At 44.5% G+C, this 17580-nt stretch overlaps 1 protein-coding gene across 1 annotated transcript in view; it reads left to right on the forward strand.

Moving 5' to 3' along the window:
* LOC144680561 (myelin transcription factor 1-like protein) overlaps positions 1–17580 on the forward strand; it is a 516235-nt gene that overhangs the window by 431183 nt on the left and 67472 nt on the right. Inside the window, exons 14-17 of the mRNA XM_078541678.1 lie at positions 14313–14437; positions 14790–14852; positions 15497–15565; positions 16636–16698. Of these exons, the coding sequence (XP_078397804.1) occupies positions 14313–14437; positions 14790–14852; positions 15497–15565; positions 16636–16698 (320 nt within the window). The remainder of the gene's footprint in view (positions 1–14312; positions 14438–14789; positions 14853–15496; positions 15566–16635; positions 16699–17580) is intronic.

Genomic DNA, 17580 nt, shown 5'->3' on the forward strand with positions numbered 1-17580 from the left:
GTTGAAATGGCAAGCGACAGGGAGGTCTGGGTAATGCTTCCGGACAGACCGAAGGTATTCCGCAAAGTGGTCACCCAGTCTGCGTTTGGTCTCTCCAATGTAGAGGAAACCACATTGGGAGCAGCGAATGCAGTAGACTAAATTGAGGGAAGTGCAAGTGAAATGCTGCTTCACTTGAAAGGAATGTTTGGGCCCTTGGACGGTGAGGAGGGGGCAAGTAAAGGGGCAGGTGTTGCACCTTCTGCAGTTGCATGGGAAGGTGCCGTGGGAGGGGGTTGAGGTGTAGGGGGTGATGGAGGAGTGGACCAGGGTGTCCTGGAGGGAACGATCCCTGTGGAATGCCACCAGGGGGGGTGAAGGGACGATGTGTTTGGTGGTGGCATCATGCTGGAGTTGGCGGAAATGGCGGAGGATGATCCTTTGAATGCGGAGGCTGGTGGGATGATAAGTGAGGACAAGGGGGACCCTATCATGGTTCTGGGAGGGAGAGGAAGGTGTGAGGGCGGATGCGCGGGAGATGGGCCGGACACGGTTGATGGCCCTGTCAACCACCGTGGGTGGAAAACCTCAGTTAAGGAAGAAGGAAGACATGTCAGAGGAACTGTTTTTGAAAGTGACATCATCAGAACAGATGCAACGGAAGCGAAGGAACTGAGAGAATGAGATGGAGTCCTTACAGGAAGCGGGGTCTGAGGAGCTGTAGGCAAGGTAGCTGTGGGAGCCGGTAGGCTTGTAATGAATATTGGTAGACAGTCTATCACCAGAAATTGAGACAGAGAGGTCAAGCAAGGGAAGGGAAGTGTCAGGGATGAACCATGTGAAAACGATGGAGGGGTGGAAATTGGAAGGAAAATTATTAAATTTTTCCAGGTCCAGACGAGAGCATGAAGCAGCACCGAAGCAGTCATCGGTGTACCGGAGAAAGAGTTGTGGGAGGGGGCCGGAGTAGGACTGGAACAAGGACTGTTCCACATACCCCATAAAGAGAGAGGCATAACTAGGGCCCATGCAGGTTCCCATAGCCACATCTTTTATTTGGAGGAAGTGAGAGGAGTTTAAGGAGAAATTGTTCATTGAGAGAACAAGTTCAGCCAGACGGAGGAGAGCAGTGGTGGATGGGGATTGTTCGGGCCTCTGTTCGAGGAAGAAGCCAAGAGCTCTCAGACCATCCCGGTTGGGGATGGAGGTGTAGAGGGATTGGACGTCCATGGTGAAGAGGAGGCGGTTAGGGCCAGGGAACTGGAAATTGTTGATATGATGTCAGGTGTCAGAGGAATCGCGGATGTAGGTGGGAAAGGACTGGACAAGGGGAAAGAGAATGGAGTCAAAATAGCAAGAAATGAGCTCCATGGGGCAGGAACAGGCTGACACAATCGGTCTGCCGGGACCGTCCTGTTTGTGGATTTTGGCTAGGAGGTAGAAGTGGGCCGTCCAAGGTTGGGAGACTATGAGGTTGGAAGCTGTGGAAGGAAGATCTCCAGAGGAGATGAGGTCAGTAACAGTCCTGGAAACAATGGCTTGATGTTCAGTGGTGGGGTCATGGTCCAGGGGGAGGTAGGAGGAAGTGTCTGCGAGTTGACGCTCAGCCTCTGCGAGGTAGAGATTAGTGCGCCAGACAACAACAGCACCACCCTTGTCAGCAGGTTTGATGACAATGTCAGGGTTGGACCTGAGAAAACAGAGTGCAGCAAGTTCAGAGAGGGACAGGTTAGAGTGGGTGAGAGAAGCAGAGAAATTGAGACGACTGATGTCATGCCGACAGTTCTCAATGAAAAGATCAAGAGAAGGTAAGAATCCAGAGGTAGGGGTCCAGGTGGAGGGAGAATATTGGAGGTGGGTAAAAGGATCCGTTGAACGGGGAGAGGACTCCTGCCCAAAGAAGTGAACACGGAGACGAAGGCGGTGAACGTCCAATCCCTCAACACCTCCATCCCCCACCGGGATGGTCTGAGGGCTCTCCGCTTCTTCCTCAGACAGAGGCCCGAACAATCCCCATCCACCAGTACTCTCCTCCGTCTGGCTGAACTTGTTCTCTCACTGAACAATTTCTCCTTAAACTCCTCTCACTTCCTCCAAATAAAAAGTGTGGCTATGGGTACCTGCGTGGGCCCCAGTTATGCCTGTCTCTTTATGGGGTATGTGGAACAGTCCTTGTTCCAGTCCTACTCCGGCCCCCTCCCACAACTCTTTCTCCGGTACATCGATGACTGCTTCGGTGCTGCTTCATGCTCTCATCTGGACTTGGAAAAATTTATTAATTTTGCTTCCAATTTCCACCCTTCCATCATTTTCACATGGTTCATCTCTGACACTTCCCTTCCCTTCCTCGACCTCTCTGTCTCAATTTCCGGTGATAGACTGTACACCAATATTCGTTACAAGCCTACCGGCTCCCACAGCTACCTTGACAACGGCTCCTCACACCCCGCTTCCTGTAAGGACTCCATCCCATTCTCTCAGTTCCTTCGCCTGTTCTGATGATGCCACTTTCAAAAACAGTTCCTCTGACATGTCTTCCTTCTTCCTTAACCGAGGTTTTCCACCCACGGTGGTTGACAGGGCCCTCAACTGTGTCCGGCCCATCTCCCGCACATCAGCCCTCACACCTTCCTCTCCCTCCCAGAACCATGATAGGGTCCCCTTGTCCTCACTTATCACCCCACCAGCCTCCACATTCAAAGGATCATCCTCCGCCATTTCCGCTAACTCCAGCATGATGCCACCACCAAACACATCGTCCCTTCACCCCCCCTGGTGGCATTCCACAGGGATCGTTCCCTCCAGGACACCCTGGTCCACTCCTCCATCACCCTCTACACCTCAACCCCCTCCCACGGCACCTTCCCATGCAACCGCAGAAGGTGCAACACCTGCCCCTTTACTTCCCCCCTCCTCATCGTCCAAGGGCCCAAACATTCCTTTCAAGTGAAGCAGCATTTCACTTGCACTTCCCTCAATTTAGTCTACTGCATTCGCTGCTCCCAGTGTGGTTTCCTCTACATTGGAGAGACCAAACGCAAACTGGGTGACCACTTTGCAGAACACCTTCAGTCTGTCCGGAAGCATGACCCAGACCTCCCTGTCGCTTGCCATTTCAACACTCCACCCTGCTCTCATGCCCACATGTCCGTCCTTGGCCTGCTGCAATTTTCCAGTGAAGTTCAACGCAAACTGGAGGAACAGCACCTCATCTTCCGACTAGGCACTTTACAGCCGTCCGGACTGAATACTGAGTTCAACAACTTTAGATCATGAACTCTCTCCTCCATCCCCACCCCCTTTCCGATCCCCTTTTTTTCCAATAATTTATATATATATTTCTTTTCCCACCTATTTCCATTATTTTAAAATGTATTTCCATGCATTCTTTTATCTCTACCTTTTAGCCTATTTCGATCCCTTCCCCCCACCCCACCCCCACTAGGGCTATCTGTACCTTGCTCGTCCTGCTTTCTACCCTTAATGTCACCTATCAGCACATTCCTTAGATAATATCACCATCTTCAACACCTCTTTGTCCTTTTGTCTATGACATCTTTTGGCAATCTCCACCTATCACTGGCCCTCTATCCAGCTCTACCTGTCCCACCCCCACCCCCCCCTCTTAAACCAGCTTATATTTCACCTCTCTTCTATTTTTCCTTAGTTCTGTTGAAGAGTCATACGGACTCGAAACGTTAACTGTGTTCCTCTCCGCAGATGCTGTCGGACCTGCTGAGTTTTTCCAGGTATTTTTATTTTTGTTTTTGTTTTGGATTTCCAGCATCCGCAGTTTTTTGCTTTTAAATTCTCAGCCCTGGATCATTGTTGAAGCAGAGTCCTTAAACTATTTTTAAAAGGAATGAGGTCGTTGGTTCAAAAGGACAACTGTTAACGAGAGCAAACATGAGAATGGCCATAAACTAATAGGCTCATAGAATTTTACAGCCCAGAAAGATACCATTCGACTGTGAGGGGACTAAGACTGCACCCTGTATATTTCTTTATAAAATGGACTTGGATACCTTCATGGCTATTTTTAAAATTTTAAAAACTAGACAAAGACCTTTTGAATTGGCTGAATTTATGTCTGTCTGTAACCTCTGAACAAAAGGAGCTATCTGTCCGTTTTGAAGAACTTACACCTCGTTATCTCTGAAGAGACACTAATGACACAGTGTGGGCTGCACAGCCCAAATTCAAAGAGAGCTAAAGAAATGTCATGCATTTCATAACCCAGGTTTGCCAAGTGGCGTCTAATCATCTGCTAGGACAAAGGGCCTCACCAACTTCCTTTCAATTTGTAATGGTTGAGACATTTAACCATCTCGAGAATCCAGATAGGAGATTCATACCCTTTGTCAAAGACACTGTTGAAGGGGTGGGAGTCATGTGACATAGACCCCTAGCTTCTGGAACCAGCTATACAGTCTTGCTGCATTGCAAACTCAGTCTGCCATTTTACCATCAAACCAGTAGCAACACAGAAAAGGGGCTCTGCCCAGATTAAATACCTGCCCTCATCTACACTGTTTCTACTAGAACTCCTGTACCATCGCTGATTCATCTTTGTGTGCCTATCTCATTGTGTGAATTCAACACCTCTGGAAAAGTGAATTATCCAGCATTAGTTTTCAGCTCACTGACGCCCGTGAAGGAATACCTCATTGGACTTTGATTCTGGACTCTGGCCCCACATAAAACAATATTTATTTTCTCTGTGGACTCTGCACTGTAAATCTTTCTTTTCTCTGTCCTTCTCTTTACTGTATGAGTGCAAAGGAAGCAATGTTACTACTCTCCTCCCATGGTTTGAGTGTGTGCAAATAAGCTAACCTTTTGAGTTCATCCTATCTCGATTTTGTCGTTAGGTTATAAATAGAAAATTGGATCACATCAAAACTGAGGCGTTGGGAAATATGCCACTCTTTATAAGGGGGGAAGCAAATCAGAAACCAACTTTCTGTTTACGGAAGGTGGTGAGAGGAGAAATTAGTGCTGTTTAAATTAACACCCCCTCCCCCCGCCTCCTGTCTGTAACAGAAATTGGAATCTCACGATCACCCATTTGAATTTGACCACAGTACAAGTTAAGACTAGCCAAATCTGATATAAAAGAGACAATTGGAAACCAAAAGGAGAAAACTGTGCAGCACCACTCAGGCAAAGCTGTACACTTAAATGAAGGCCAACATTCTGACTGGTTTGGTCGGGGTGGGGGGGCAGCGGGAGTGTGGTGAAATTGATGATGGATACATGGGAGGCAAAGGGGCAGGAAAGTGTTGGAAGGAGGTAGGGGTGTCGACGGACACACAGGGGACTAAGGTGCAAGAAGATGTGGGGGGGCGGAGGGGAAATGATGGCAGGCAAAGGGGGGACCGAGAGGTAGGAAGCTGGAACCCCACAAGGGAAGCTGAAACTTAGACACACAAGGCAGTTGATGGGATTCCACATGTATGAATGGGAGGGGATGTTTGCAAACTCCGGAATCTGAAGGAGGGGTTGTGTGTGTTAGTGTGGCACATGAGGGGTGGGTTGCACTGAGACTCATGAAGGAGAGGGGCGGGGTTGGGGGTGGGAAATGGAGACCATGTAGTGATCAGTCATGATGGCAATGGAGAACTCATTAAAAGTCAAACTCCTTGGACTTGGGCTAACACGTAGGAGTGAGAGTAGAGACACTCCTGGGGCTCTATGGACCTCACAGTCAGGAATAAGAGAAGTGCCGAGGGAAGTGGGCCACGCTACTGGGCTATGCATGGCATGCAATCTGAACTCCCGTTCCAGGGAGGGAATAGGCCTTCGTGCTCAACTGAGATAAGGCACAGCTTGGTGTGCAGGGTGTTTTCACAGACTGTATCCATAGGCTTGCCTGGCTCTGTACTGGGCTGCTGATGGGATGGTCATGATTAGGGGAGGCATTTGCAGCCTACAGATGGGGAAAAGAGAATAATGGCGGAGGTAGTATTTGAACTTTTCTTGGGGGATGTCTCCTCTGAAGGTGACCATGCACACAGCCTGTAGATGGAGAGGGGTGAGGTCCATATGTGGCCTGGGCTCATCAACAGTGATGGGTTCAGAGGGGAGGGTGGGAATATTGACCACAACAATTCAGTAATACTGAGAGAGGCTGGAGAATAACAGGAGGGAGGTCTACCTGCACATCGTCAGGTTCCAGGTAAATTGGAGGAACCCAAGCACTGACAGGAAGATGGTCAAAATAAAAGTGAAGAACCACCAACTTGCACACATGAAGTAATGGTGCAGTTTGAAATCAAAAATAGAAACGAATCTGCATGGTAGGGGTCAGAGGCAGTGTGGGAGGAGGACACTGCTGTACTAAGGGGCCCTTTCTGGGGGCGGCCTCTAACTTGTTATAGCCACAAGATAGAAGTTGAGTCAGAGCTGAGAGAAAGTAGGAAGACTTCCTTGAGAAGGTTGCAATTGGAGCCCATGCCTTTTGCCGTGCAGTAACAGGGAACTGCAAGTGTCACTGGCTTCACATCACAGTCACTCCATTTCAGCATTAACACGCAGGAATGTGAAAATTGGAAATGCAGGTAACTGGTAAGGAGGTGCAGCTGCTGCATATGTGGTATCTCATCAATGAAAGATTCCCATGTGCTTTCCTCAACTGGCATATATAATAGGCCAAAGAGCACCCAGTCCTTAATCAGGAGCAAATTATTTTTATTCAGTATGCCAGATCTGAGATTGGGGGACTGAGTTTGGTAAGGTGGCGCATGTCATTCAAACCTTCTCCAACCTCTGTGGGATTGAGATATTAAGTCTCAGGGATGACATCTTGGTCACCTTGATCTGTCTGTTTGCGCTTTAGATTCAAGGCTGCATCAGGGACAAGGCTGATAGGGCAGCAGCCGCTCAAGACCATTACAGTGGCCTTTCGTTCAAGATTGTGCGCTTCACTGTTTTTCCCGTTATTCATTAATGTCTTCAATCTATCAGTTCACAGAGAGAAGGACAAAACAGTAATGGAGCCTGGCCTCAATGCTGCCCTCTTGAGGGTTTGAATAGAATGGAGGAGGAGAAGAAGGGACAGGCACCTCCAAACACAGCTTCAGGAGGAGGCTCCTGCCTGAGGTCCAGGGGAGTCCCAGCAACAACATAAGAATCAGAGGATAGATCCAGACCCTGGTGGCGACTTGCTAGACCAAGTGTCTACCGAAGAAGACTCTCCTATTTGCAGATGTGTGGGAGGCAAATCCGTGCATGTCTTTGCTTGTCCAGGACTCTGGTGGGTTACATCTTCCACATTCTTCAGGAGGAACTAACGCCCCGTGGAGTGGGAGGATATCCCCTGCCAGTGGCCTTGAAAATCACTGCCTCGCTCAATTGCTTTGCTTGCGGATTGTTCCAGGGTTCCACAGGAGACCTGTGCAGCATCTCGCAGTCGGCCACACATAGATGCATCAAGGAGGTCACAGATACCCTCTACAGCAAGGCACATCACCATGTGAGGTTTACACTTGATGAAGATAGCCAGACTGCAAGACTCAAAGGGTTTGCAGCTATCTCAGTCTTCCCTGGAGTGCAGGGTGCAATTGGCTGCACCCATGTGACTTTGAGTGCTCCATGACATCAGCTCCTAATGTTTATCAACTGTGAAGGATTCCATTCCATCAATGTTCAATTGATGTGCGATCATCGGAAGCACATGCACGTTTTTGCTAGATACCCTAAGAATTCCAATGACTCATACATCCTGAGTTACTCCCAAGTGCCTCAGATATTCGAAAGGCCTCAGCATGTATAGGGATGGCTGCTTGGAGATAAGGGGTACCTGCTCATGTGATGGCTCATGATACCTGTGCATCGGCCTCAGAGTCCCTCGGAGAGGTACAATGAAGCTCATAGCTCCACACAGTCCATAATCAAACAGATTATTGGCATTCTGAAGATGCGCTTCCGATGTTTAGACTACTTCGATGGGGCTCTACACTACTCTTCAGATTGGGTCTCCCATATAATCTTTGTATGTTGTGCGCCTCACAACCTGTTGCTTCAGAGGGTTGATCCCTTGCCAGAGGGGGAAATGGAGGAGGAGAGCTCCTTGGAGGATGAGGACCAGGAACCTGAAGAGGGAGCAGAGGATCCTCACAGCCAGGGATGCAGCCATCACAGCAGACAGCTACGATCTTATCCATAGGACTGGGCACTCAGGCAGACCCTTTCCAAATCATCCCCATGAATATTGGAAACATAAGCAAGTTGATCTAGATAGGAAAGGCCCCCAGCCCAGGATCGAAAACACAAAGAAGCCTTCCTGCAGCCTGAAAGGGGCAGCCTCAGAGACCGGTGTGTTCCCATTGCAATAAGGGTATTCCAGGCCTGAGTGCTGGAGATTGCAAGGGAAGCCCAATAGGTCTGCATATGAGTAGTCCCCCCAAAGACGCCCCAATGGGCAGTGCAGCAGAGCAGGCAGAGATTCTTGCTATCGAAACTTACCCCTTAGAGGGCATGGCACTATGTGTGCCTGAGCCAGACAAACTCTCAGAGAGTTTCCAGAGCTTTGTCCTTTCAAGAACAGTGACCCCGACCCCCCTACCCGTCCCAAAATGTAAGCAAGTCCGTTGAACTGCTCCGGGACACAGGGGCTACTCTGTCCTTAATTGGAAGGAAGGAAGGAAGTTGGAAGGAAACCTAAACCTACCCCGAGTTCCCCCTTGAAGGCCAAAGCTCTGATCAGTGGAGTGGGAGAAGGTTCTGTGTTTGGACCCCTCCATAAGGTCCACCTAGAGTGTGACCTTGTTTCAGATGCTGTAATGGTAGGAATTGTCCTTGAACTACCATTAGCAGGAATCGATTTCTTCCATGGAAACGATTTGGTTTGCAGCGAGGTGTTAGCCTGCGAAAGAAAAGAGACCAACGACAACCAGCAGAAAGCTAGGTAAGGTCCAAATGCCCAAAAGAGTGAAATAGCACCCATAAACATTGAGCGAGGTCTGCTCGAATGTTGCAAGGCTGAAGCCAGGCCAGTAACGATAAAAGAGGTCCTGGAAGGGCCATTAGAATCTAAATATAGACTCTCAGAGTATCCCAGAATTAAACAGGGACCAGAGAAGTCCCAGAACAGGGAAAGAGATAGTGAGGGAGATGCCTCTTCATAGTCGAAGAGCCTGAAGGAAGGCAAGTTTTTAAAGCAGGAAAGTAAAAGGTTAAGGAAATGCCTGAAGTATGGCTGGCAGAAACCTTCTTTCCAAATGTAAAGAGGGACAAAGGGAGTTCCCAAACAGATGAGAAGATAGGGAATGAGGTGCCTCACCCAGTAACAATGAATTAGGGCATTTACTTTTGAACCAGTGAAGTTGAATTTTTGCTCCATTTTTAATAAAACTGGGAAGGTGCATTGTTGTGATGGATTTTGTGCTATGAGCTAGTCTGAAATTGGATATGGATATGCTTGACCTGCAGATAGGATCCTGACACCTGTGGTGCACAAAAGGAGCCTACAGCTCTAGGGAAATGGGCCTTGTGGCGTATAGCACATGAGAGAATGGCTTGTTTACACAGAGCACTTCTAACTGGTCGTACTTCTTGCTTAAAGCTGGAAGATGAAGGATTGTTTGAATGTCAATAGTATAGAAAATGCAGTTGCCTTTGTGACAACTTCTGGAGAATTTCTTTCTTGGCTAATATTTTAGTGACAAATGCTCGTTTATGGTCCAATAAGATTGCTGGAGAAAGGAGTTAAATATTCTGCAAGCTCCATCAATAACCAAGGCATCGATGTGGATGTATTAATATGTACCAGGCTGTATAAGGCCTGCAAAAACGGAATTGTGTTGTATTAGAATCACAGGTGCACTGAAAAGTGCATGATTTGGATCCTCTCTATTAACTAAATCATCTGGTTTAACTGCTGACAGTTGCTAGCAATGACACACTAAAGAAGCTTAATTAATTGCCCTTCATAAAATGAAGTGCCTTATAATCCATGAGGTCTAACTGCCCTCAAACATGTTTCAAAACCCAGTCAATCAGCGTACTATATTTTCAGACGTGACAACAATATAAATGTTGCAGAATTCAATGTTTATGCAACCCGAGTCCAACTTGCATGTTTTAAACATTGTCACAATGCAAGACCTTTACAAGATATTTTATTTTATTATACTAGGATAAAAGTTTGAATTTTATGCAGAATATGAAAAGTTGCCAAATGCTAAGTTCCAGTTATAAATTGGATACTGGGCGTGAAATGTGCAAAGGAGAGGGTGACTATGTTCTCATCTTGTCCTTCCATCTGCCTACTTGTATTTTTGCTTAAAGTATGTAATGTAAGGAAAGGGGGTTGTCCTTTAATGCTTAAGTAATAAAGGATAAATGAAGGATATGCTGATGGAATTAGATATAGAGGAATGAGAGGAGGCTCATGTGGTACATAAATGCCAGCATAAAGCAGTTGAACTGAATGGCCTGTTCTGTGCTGCAGACTCGATGGGAACCAACTTCATGAAATGCAGGCAGAAATCTGCAAAAAAAAAACATACAACCTCCATGGGGAAGTGAAATGATCTCAATGCCTTTCAAATATAGATAATCAACTGTAATTTAATAATGTGTCTGAAACTATTATAAATTACTCTATAGGTACCGACTAATTTTAACCCTGAAGCTGATCCCTGGAATGTGTGACTCCATGGGCCAGCCAGTATTTGTTTTCAGTTCATATACTGTGACATTAAATCAAATATTAATACAGTAATATTACAGTAATAAAGCTATGCAAGTGTCAGGAGTGGATATCCTGCTGAAATAATAATTTTGTACAGTTTTAGTTACCTTTTCCCCATTGTTTCTCTTCTATATTATATTACTTGAAATATACTTTTATTTCTATCTACTTTTTGTATCTGTCTTGTAGATTAAATCTATCATCTACTTTATAAACATCAAGCTCTGCAATTATTCTTCTTCCTCATTGATTAAGTCTGTGATTTTCTCCTTTCAATTATTTACCAATCGTATTAAGCAAAATCTTTTTTTTTCCAATTTCATTTTAACCCAAGTGTATTCTTTTTTTAAAATCTCCAATGTTACAGCTGCCATGACAGATAATCACACACCCCAGGGTATAAATGTTATTTTTGTAACATTTGACTGGCAAACAGGGAGTCAGCTGACTGGTGGAATTGCATTGCAAGAAAAAGGTGACAGCGCTGGGCCAATTCTCAAGGATAAATGTGTTTTTTTTCTGTGTTTATTATGTCACAAATGTTAACACAAAAAAACACATTTATCCCTTAGCATTGGCTCCGACACCATCATCTTTCCTTGCAGTGCAATTCCACCAGTCAGCTGACTCCCTGTTTTTAAGTCACCCTGCATTCCAGTGCCCCTAATATTTCCAGAAGCTATCCTAATATAGTTAGACTTCAGCATACTGAGGCAAGTATATTCCCAGTCTAAGTGTCAGTGCTGCCTGCACAGTGGCAAGTGTTGTTAAACCTCATGCCTCTTCACTCTGGATAATGATTAGTCTTAACAGGTTCACACCTGGCCAAAGCTTAAAGCAACAACTTGTAACTCTTTCGAGTACAAACACAGTTCTTGGTTTCCGGGAGTGGGACATGAATCCACAACCTTCTGATTCAAAGGCGAGGGTGCTATGGACTGAGCCACAGCTGACACCTCAACTTGTAGTTGAATAGCACCAAGGCATATCACAAGGGCATTATCAAACAAAGATTGACGCTGAGCCAAATAGAAAAAGATATTAGGACAGGTGACTAAAAACTTGATCGAGTTTCCTTTTAATTGTCTTAAAGAAGGGGAGGGAATTCCAGAGCTTAGGGCCTAAGTGGCAGAGCGCACAGCAGCCATTGACAGGGCATAAGAGGTGAGGGATGAAATACCAGGCCAGAGTTGGAGGAATGTTTTTGGAGAGCTTTAGGGCTGGAGAAGGTTACAGAGATAGCGAGGGATGAGCCCATGCATGCTTCAGAACATGAGGATTAGAATTTTAAAATCTGCTGGAGCCAATGCAGGTCATTGAACAGAAGACTGAGGGGTGAATAGGACTTGGTGTGAGTTAGGATGCAGGCAGCAGAGTAAGCTCAAATGTACCAATGATGAGGAGAGTGAATGAAGATGAGAAGCCTGCCAGAGGGGATTGGAGTAGTCACGTCTGGATGTATGGAAAGCATGGATGAGGGTCCGACAAAACCAAAATCAACCTCTTGATACATTTGTCCATGTAAGTTACCTCCAGGCATATCCTGCTGGGCCTGTTTTCAGCAGTGTGGTGGGCAGGGAATGGGGGTGCATGTAACATCCGAAGGGTGCCCAGTCCACCACCACCTCACCCACCCCCGAGATGCCCCCACAATATGGAAGGTATGTGGGTGCCAGAATCAGCAGCCCACACACCATTTTTAAATAAGTAATTAACGGTCCATTGAGTTTGTTACCAAGCTAATTGACCCAAATATTACACTGACCACACCCTAATATAGTTGGCGTGGGAGTGGGCCAGATGTTTTTTTAAACACAAATTGTAAAAAGGTGGGAAGGAAGGGGGTAACGTCTTTTGGGATGGGTGCAGGGTGCCCTGTGCGCAGCCTTTCTTTAGCTGTGTCAGCTGCTGGCCGACTCTTGCAACAGGAGGGCAAGCAGTACGCACCTTCTCCCCACTTTAAATCCAGCCCATGGAGTTACTTCTCTACAAAAAACTGACCCTTCGCTCTAACCACTCCTCACAGGATCAGTCCAAAGGACAAGTGTCAGATCCCCCTCCCACGTTCCCCCCTCCCCCCCAACCACGCAATACCACTCCTCCCCACAGTCACAACAGCGTAGGGGAAGGTATGGCTTTTCCCTGTAGGTGAATCAATCAAAGCCATTATCACAGAGGAGGAGATGCAGCAGCACAGGAAATCAGCAAGCATGCAGCTCATCAGGTATTTCCCCCCCCAACCTCATCCTGCCAACAACAAAGACCCCAGATGTGCTCCGAGTGGCACATTCAGTTACACTTCTCCCAGCTGTACAGAATTTGATAGAGCAAGTGGTGAAGATCCTGGCCAGACACATTCCTGCATTTGCTCGGGGGGATAGTTCTGCCCAGCACCCGCACAGAGTTTCAGCGAGATTTGCACGTTCTGCCAAGACCACATCAAAAATACTGCGGTGATTTCTTGACATTTAGTTTCCCAGGTGCCCGTCAGTGTATTTATAAGAGTTTCAAGTAGGAATATATTGGGACCAGGATTTCTGGAATATATTTGGTATTTTGTATTACAAATAATTTGCTGTATGCGGCTTCACTTGAGCGTTTGGTATTTTACTTGGACACACCCCTTTCAGTAATGCTATTTTTGCACTTACCTCAGCCTGGCAGAAGATGGCACAAAAACTATGCAGGGAAATTTTATTTGCATACATGATGCAGAGTATTTTGGGATTGACTGGGCAAATTCTAAGGAAATATTGTGCTTTTTATTTTTAATTAAGTCAAAAAATTAATCATCTCGTGTGCAAGTGCTCATCAGTGAATTTGGTGTATTTTCTGCGGACAGTGCATAAACACTCATATTGCATTTTTTCCACATTCTCTAATAATACGAGTCTCCTGCAGCCAGCCTCCACACCAGTGTAAACTTGTTAAATTACTTCAGACTACCAGTGAAGAAGACCTGTCTCTTATTGGATCTAACTGGCTGCTGTTGATGTTACTAGCGTTAGCAGAGATGCTGTTGGAGCAATTGATGACAAGCAGGATTGAGATTGAACACTTAAATTGTTTCTTTTCTGGGCCAGAGAAGTTGATTGGCATTGCATTGATATTAATCATGTTGTTAAAAATGTGCTCATGCTCTTAGTTATCAAACTTAACTTTCTGTGGCAAGTTTAATAGGCAAATAATGTGAAAATCCAGCAAATTCTTAAAATTAATGAGGAGCCTAAGGGCAAGATGGTGTTTGTGCAAAGCAAAACAGCAGGATAACATAAATCGGCTAGTGAATTCTGGAAATTTGCAAATCCAGGCGTATCTCTCAAGCCATGAACTCACTGTGTGATTTCTACATTAATAATGCGTTGCATCATTACACACCATTATTTTTCCAACAAGATCTGGCCCAATACATTAAAGCTTCTCTGAAGGGCTGCTTCTCCCAGCAGAATGCATGGCTGCAGTTGTAGGAGAGGGAAGGGATGGAGTAGGTCAGAAGTGTCTAGTCATGATGCTCTAGTCGTCATAAATTTGAGGCAGGCTTGTTAGAGAAGGAAGTTTTCCTGCTCATCATTTTTGTGTGTTCATAAGCAACAATGCAAACATAAAAATCAAGTAACAATGACACGTTTTCCTATAGCCAGAAGACATGGATCCATTTCAGGAAAGCCTGGAAGAACGGAGGTATCCTGGTGAGGTCACAATACCAAGTCCCAAACCTAAATATGGACAATGCAAGGATATCAGCAAAAAAGACCTCATAACGTAAGCAGGCAGAATAGCGACAGCTCGTTCTTGACTTTGTTTGCTAAATCTCTCATTTAATTAAACTCTTTACCTCTATTTTCGTAGCATGCAACACAATATGCAACATGTTGTTTTTAATGTTCGTTTCCCAAAACTCTCTTGCCAGATAATATTTCTTAATCTTAATACAATGTAATTAAAGTAAGTAAAATGTCATTTATGTAATTGCTTCATTTTTCCAAGTTTTTCCTTAGGATGCTTAGCAAGCCATTGCAGACAGTGAAGCTAAACTGGAAACAATGAAATATCAAAAAAAGAGTTTTCTAAAAACATAATTACTATTTTTGGCTGTTTTCTTGTTTGGTGACAGATGTCCAACACCAGGGTGTGATGGGAGTGGTCATGTCACGGGTAATTACGCCTCACATAGAAGGTGTGACTTCCTTTTTCATGGTGGATACTGTCTTTTCAATTTATTGTTTTCAGCTTACCTGAACAATGCTGTCAAGTGAATTGCAAAAAAAAACCTTGTACGTTAACCCTTTGACAATTGAATTTCCTTGACAGTTTGCAGCATGTTTGTCACAGAAATCTGTACAATAATCAGTAAAATTTTGGGGCTGAATGCCATGAAGAGTAAGAATAGTATGTAAGCAGAAATAAAATTTCTTTATTGTCAGTACTTCATGCATAAATTATAAACACCTCCCTTTGTATTGTGTTTGGAAATATGACGCAAATGTTAAGTTACACAGATTAGTTGTCTTAAATTTGCGGCCATTGTTTCATAGTTATTTGATATTGAATGTAAATATCTTTTAAAAGTTATTTATTGTAAAATGTGTCCAATCAAAGAAACAAGTGCAATGTTTTAACAAATAGATTCTATAATTATATAGGTAATGATAAACAAAATATTACTTAAATATTCAGAGGGTTAACTATTGGCATGAATCAATCAGCAATTCAGCAGTGAAACCATTGCTTCTCTGCATTTGTCAGATCGTGTCATATATGTGTGTGAAAGTTTGGATGGAATTGACAGGAGTTGACTTTTCTGCCTTGCATATCTTACAGTCTATCCGGCTGTCCTTTGGCTGACAAAAGTATTCGAAGTATGATGGCCACCAGCTCACAAGAACTCAAGTAAGACTTAAGTTGCATTAATACATGAATGAAGTCTTCATTTTGTCATCACCCTTATTATTTTGTTAAAATTGAGTTTTACTTCAAGTAATAATTCACATAGCACATGTGAATCCTGCAGCTAAAGCACGCGCACACAAATATGATGTATTGGTTTTGCTGATTTCTGTGTTGATCCATTCCTAGTTGCTTCTTTTGGAGGTGACCTCTGCACATTTCTGCCCAAGTAATTTTGGTTTTCTTCCTGACTAAATATTTGTGTCCTGCACTTGCAGTACACAACTGCACTGTGTTAGTTGGCTCCATTTATGAATGCTATAATTCAACGTGGGTAGAGTCATTGGATTTCTCATAAGAGTGTGAATATGTTGCACTGATATTATTCACCTTGATTTATAATACTCCAGCAACACAATAATTTCAACATCACCATGCATTTCTCTTTTGGTGTAATGGCTTGGAATTTGACAGCTCCATAAAGGTTCTCTTTTGGTCACCTGCAGTGTTGTTATTATAAATACGTATATAGCTGTCCTACTTCCACAACTGACTGGAAAGAGAAAGCGCCATGGGAGTGACTGGCAAAGAGAGAAAGGGAAGGCCTGGGCAGGGGAGATGGTTGAATCCTATAAAACTGTTTCGTTACAACTTTTATAGCCATGCACTCACTCAATTTAAGCAACAGATATTGTTGTTTATTAGGCAAATTAAGTGGATGACGTCTACTCGAGCTCTGCAAAGGACAGATACGTTAATTATGAAGCTTTTATTTTAGTTAAAATCTTTTAATGTTCATCCATTTTTAATTATGCTTAAAAAGTTTTTTTACCATCCAGATATGTAAAAAAGTGTATTTTTTGTCACACGTAAACCTAGTGTCAAAATTTAACATTGTAAATTGTATGATTTATTTATTACCGTTATCTATATTTGAGTATTGTTTTTAGAGACAATAAAAATCACTCAGCTGCCAAACTGGCAGTTCTCGTCCTCTGTTTTCCATCTGTAAATGTTATAACTGATTCAACATACATCTGTCTGATCCATATGGTGTCCTTTTTCATTGGTAGATGTCCGACCCCTGGATGTGATGGATCTGGGCATATCACTGGAAACTATGCTTCTCATAGGAGGTAGGCGATAGGCCTTTAAACAGTATAATAATTTATTTTCTCTTTTTATCCCTCCAATTCTGTCCTTTTCCTCCTCTGTTTATGAAAGGATTAACTTCTTGCTGGACTTAGCTCTACAGATACCATTCCCAACTTGCCATTCTTCATGTGTGAACTTGGATAGTGAGCGGTGGCAGGCCCAAGGGGAACATAACCAAACCAGTATAAAAGCACAATACCGCAGATGCTGGAAATCTGAAACAAAAACAGAAAATGCTGGAAAAACTCGGCAGGTCTGACAGCATCTGTGGAGAGAAAGACAGAGTTAACGTTTCGAGTCCGTATGACTCTTCTTCAGAGCTCTGAAGAAGTCATACGGACTCGAAAAGTTAACTCTGTTTCTCTCCACAGATGCTGTTAGACCTGCTGAGTTTTTCCAGCATTTCCTGTTTTTATAACCAAACCAGTTCCTGTCATTCTCGAAACATCCACACACTTGCACTTCCAGTAGGGTGTCCGTCTGGAACAAGACCCCTGGCTGATTTTCTTTTCTAAATCATGAGTGCTGTGATAATTATAAAGACACTACTGATACACTGGATGAGATCAATTAAATGAGCTCAAGCAAGGATCAGACCAATAACCATCCTGGTCTTTATGAATCGGCTAACTGCTGCCTTAACCAGCTGAACCAATGGGCGAACCTACAATGGTGAAATACAACTCTGCTGCTGTAAGATGGCCCACAGCGCCTCATGGGTGCCCTGCTTTGAGCTGCTTATGAATCTATCCCATTTAGCACAGTGATAATGCCACACAACACGATGTGAAGATGTGATGTCATCTCCAAAAGGTGATCACCCCTACCAATACTGTCATGGATACATGCAGGTGTGAAAGGTA

The sequence above is a fragment of the Cetorhinus maximus genome, chromosome 5 (genome assembly GCF_964194155.1).
Source record: "Cetorhinus maximus chromosome 5, sCetMax3.hap1.1, whole genome shotgun sequence".
Classification (NCBI taxonomy): domain Eukaryota; kingdom Metazoa; phylum Chordata; class Chondrichthyes; order Lamniformes; family Cetorhinidae; genus Cetorhinus; species Cetorhinus maximus.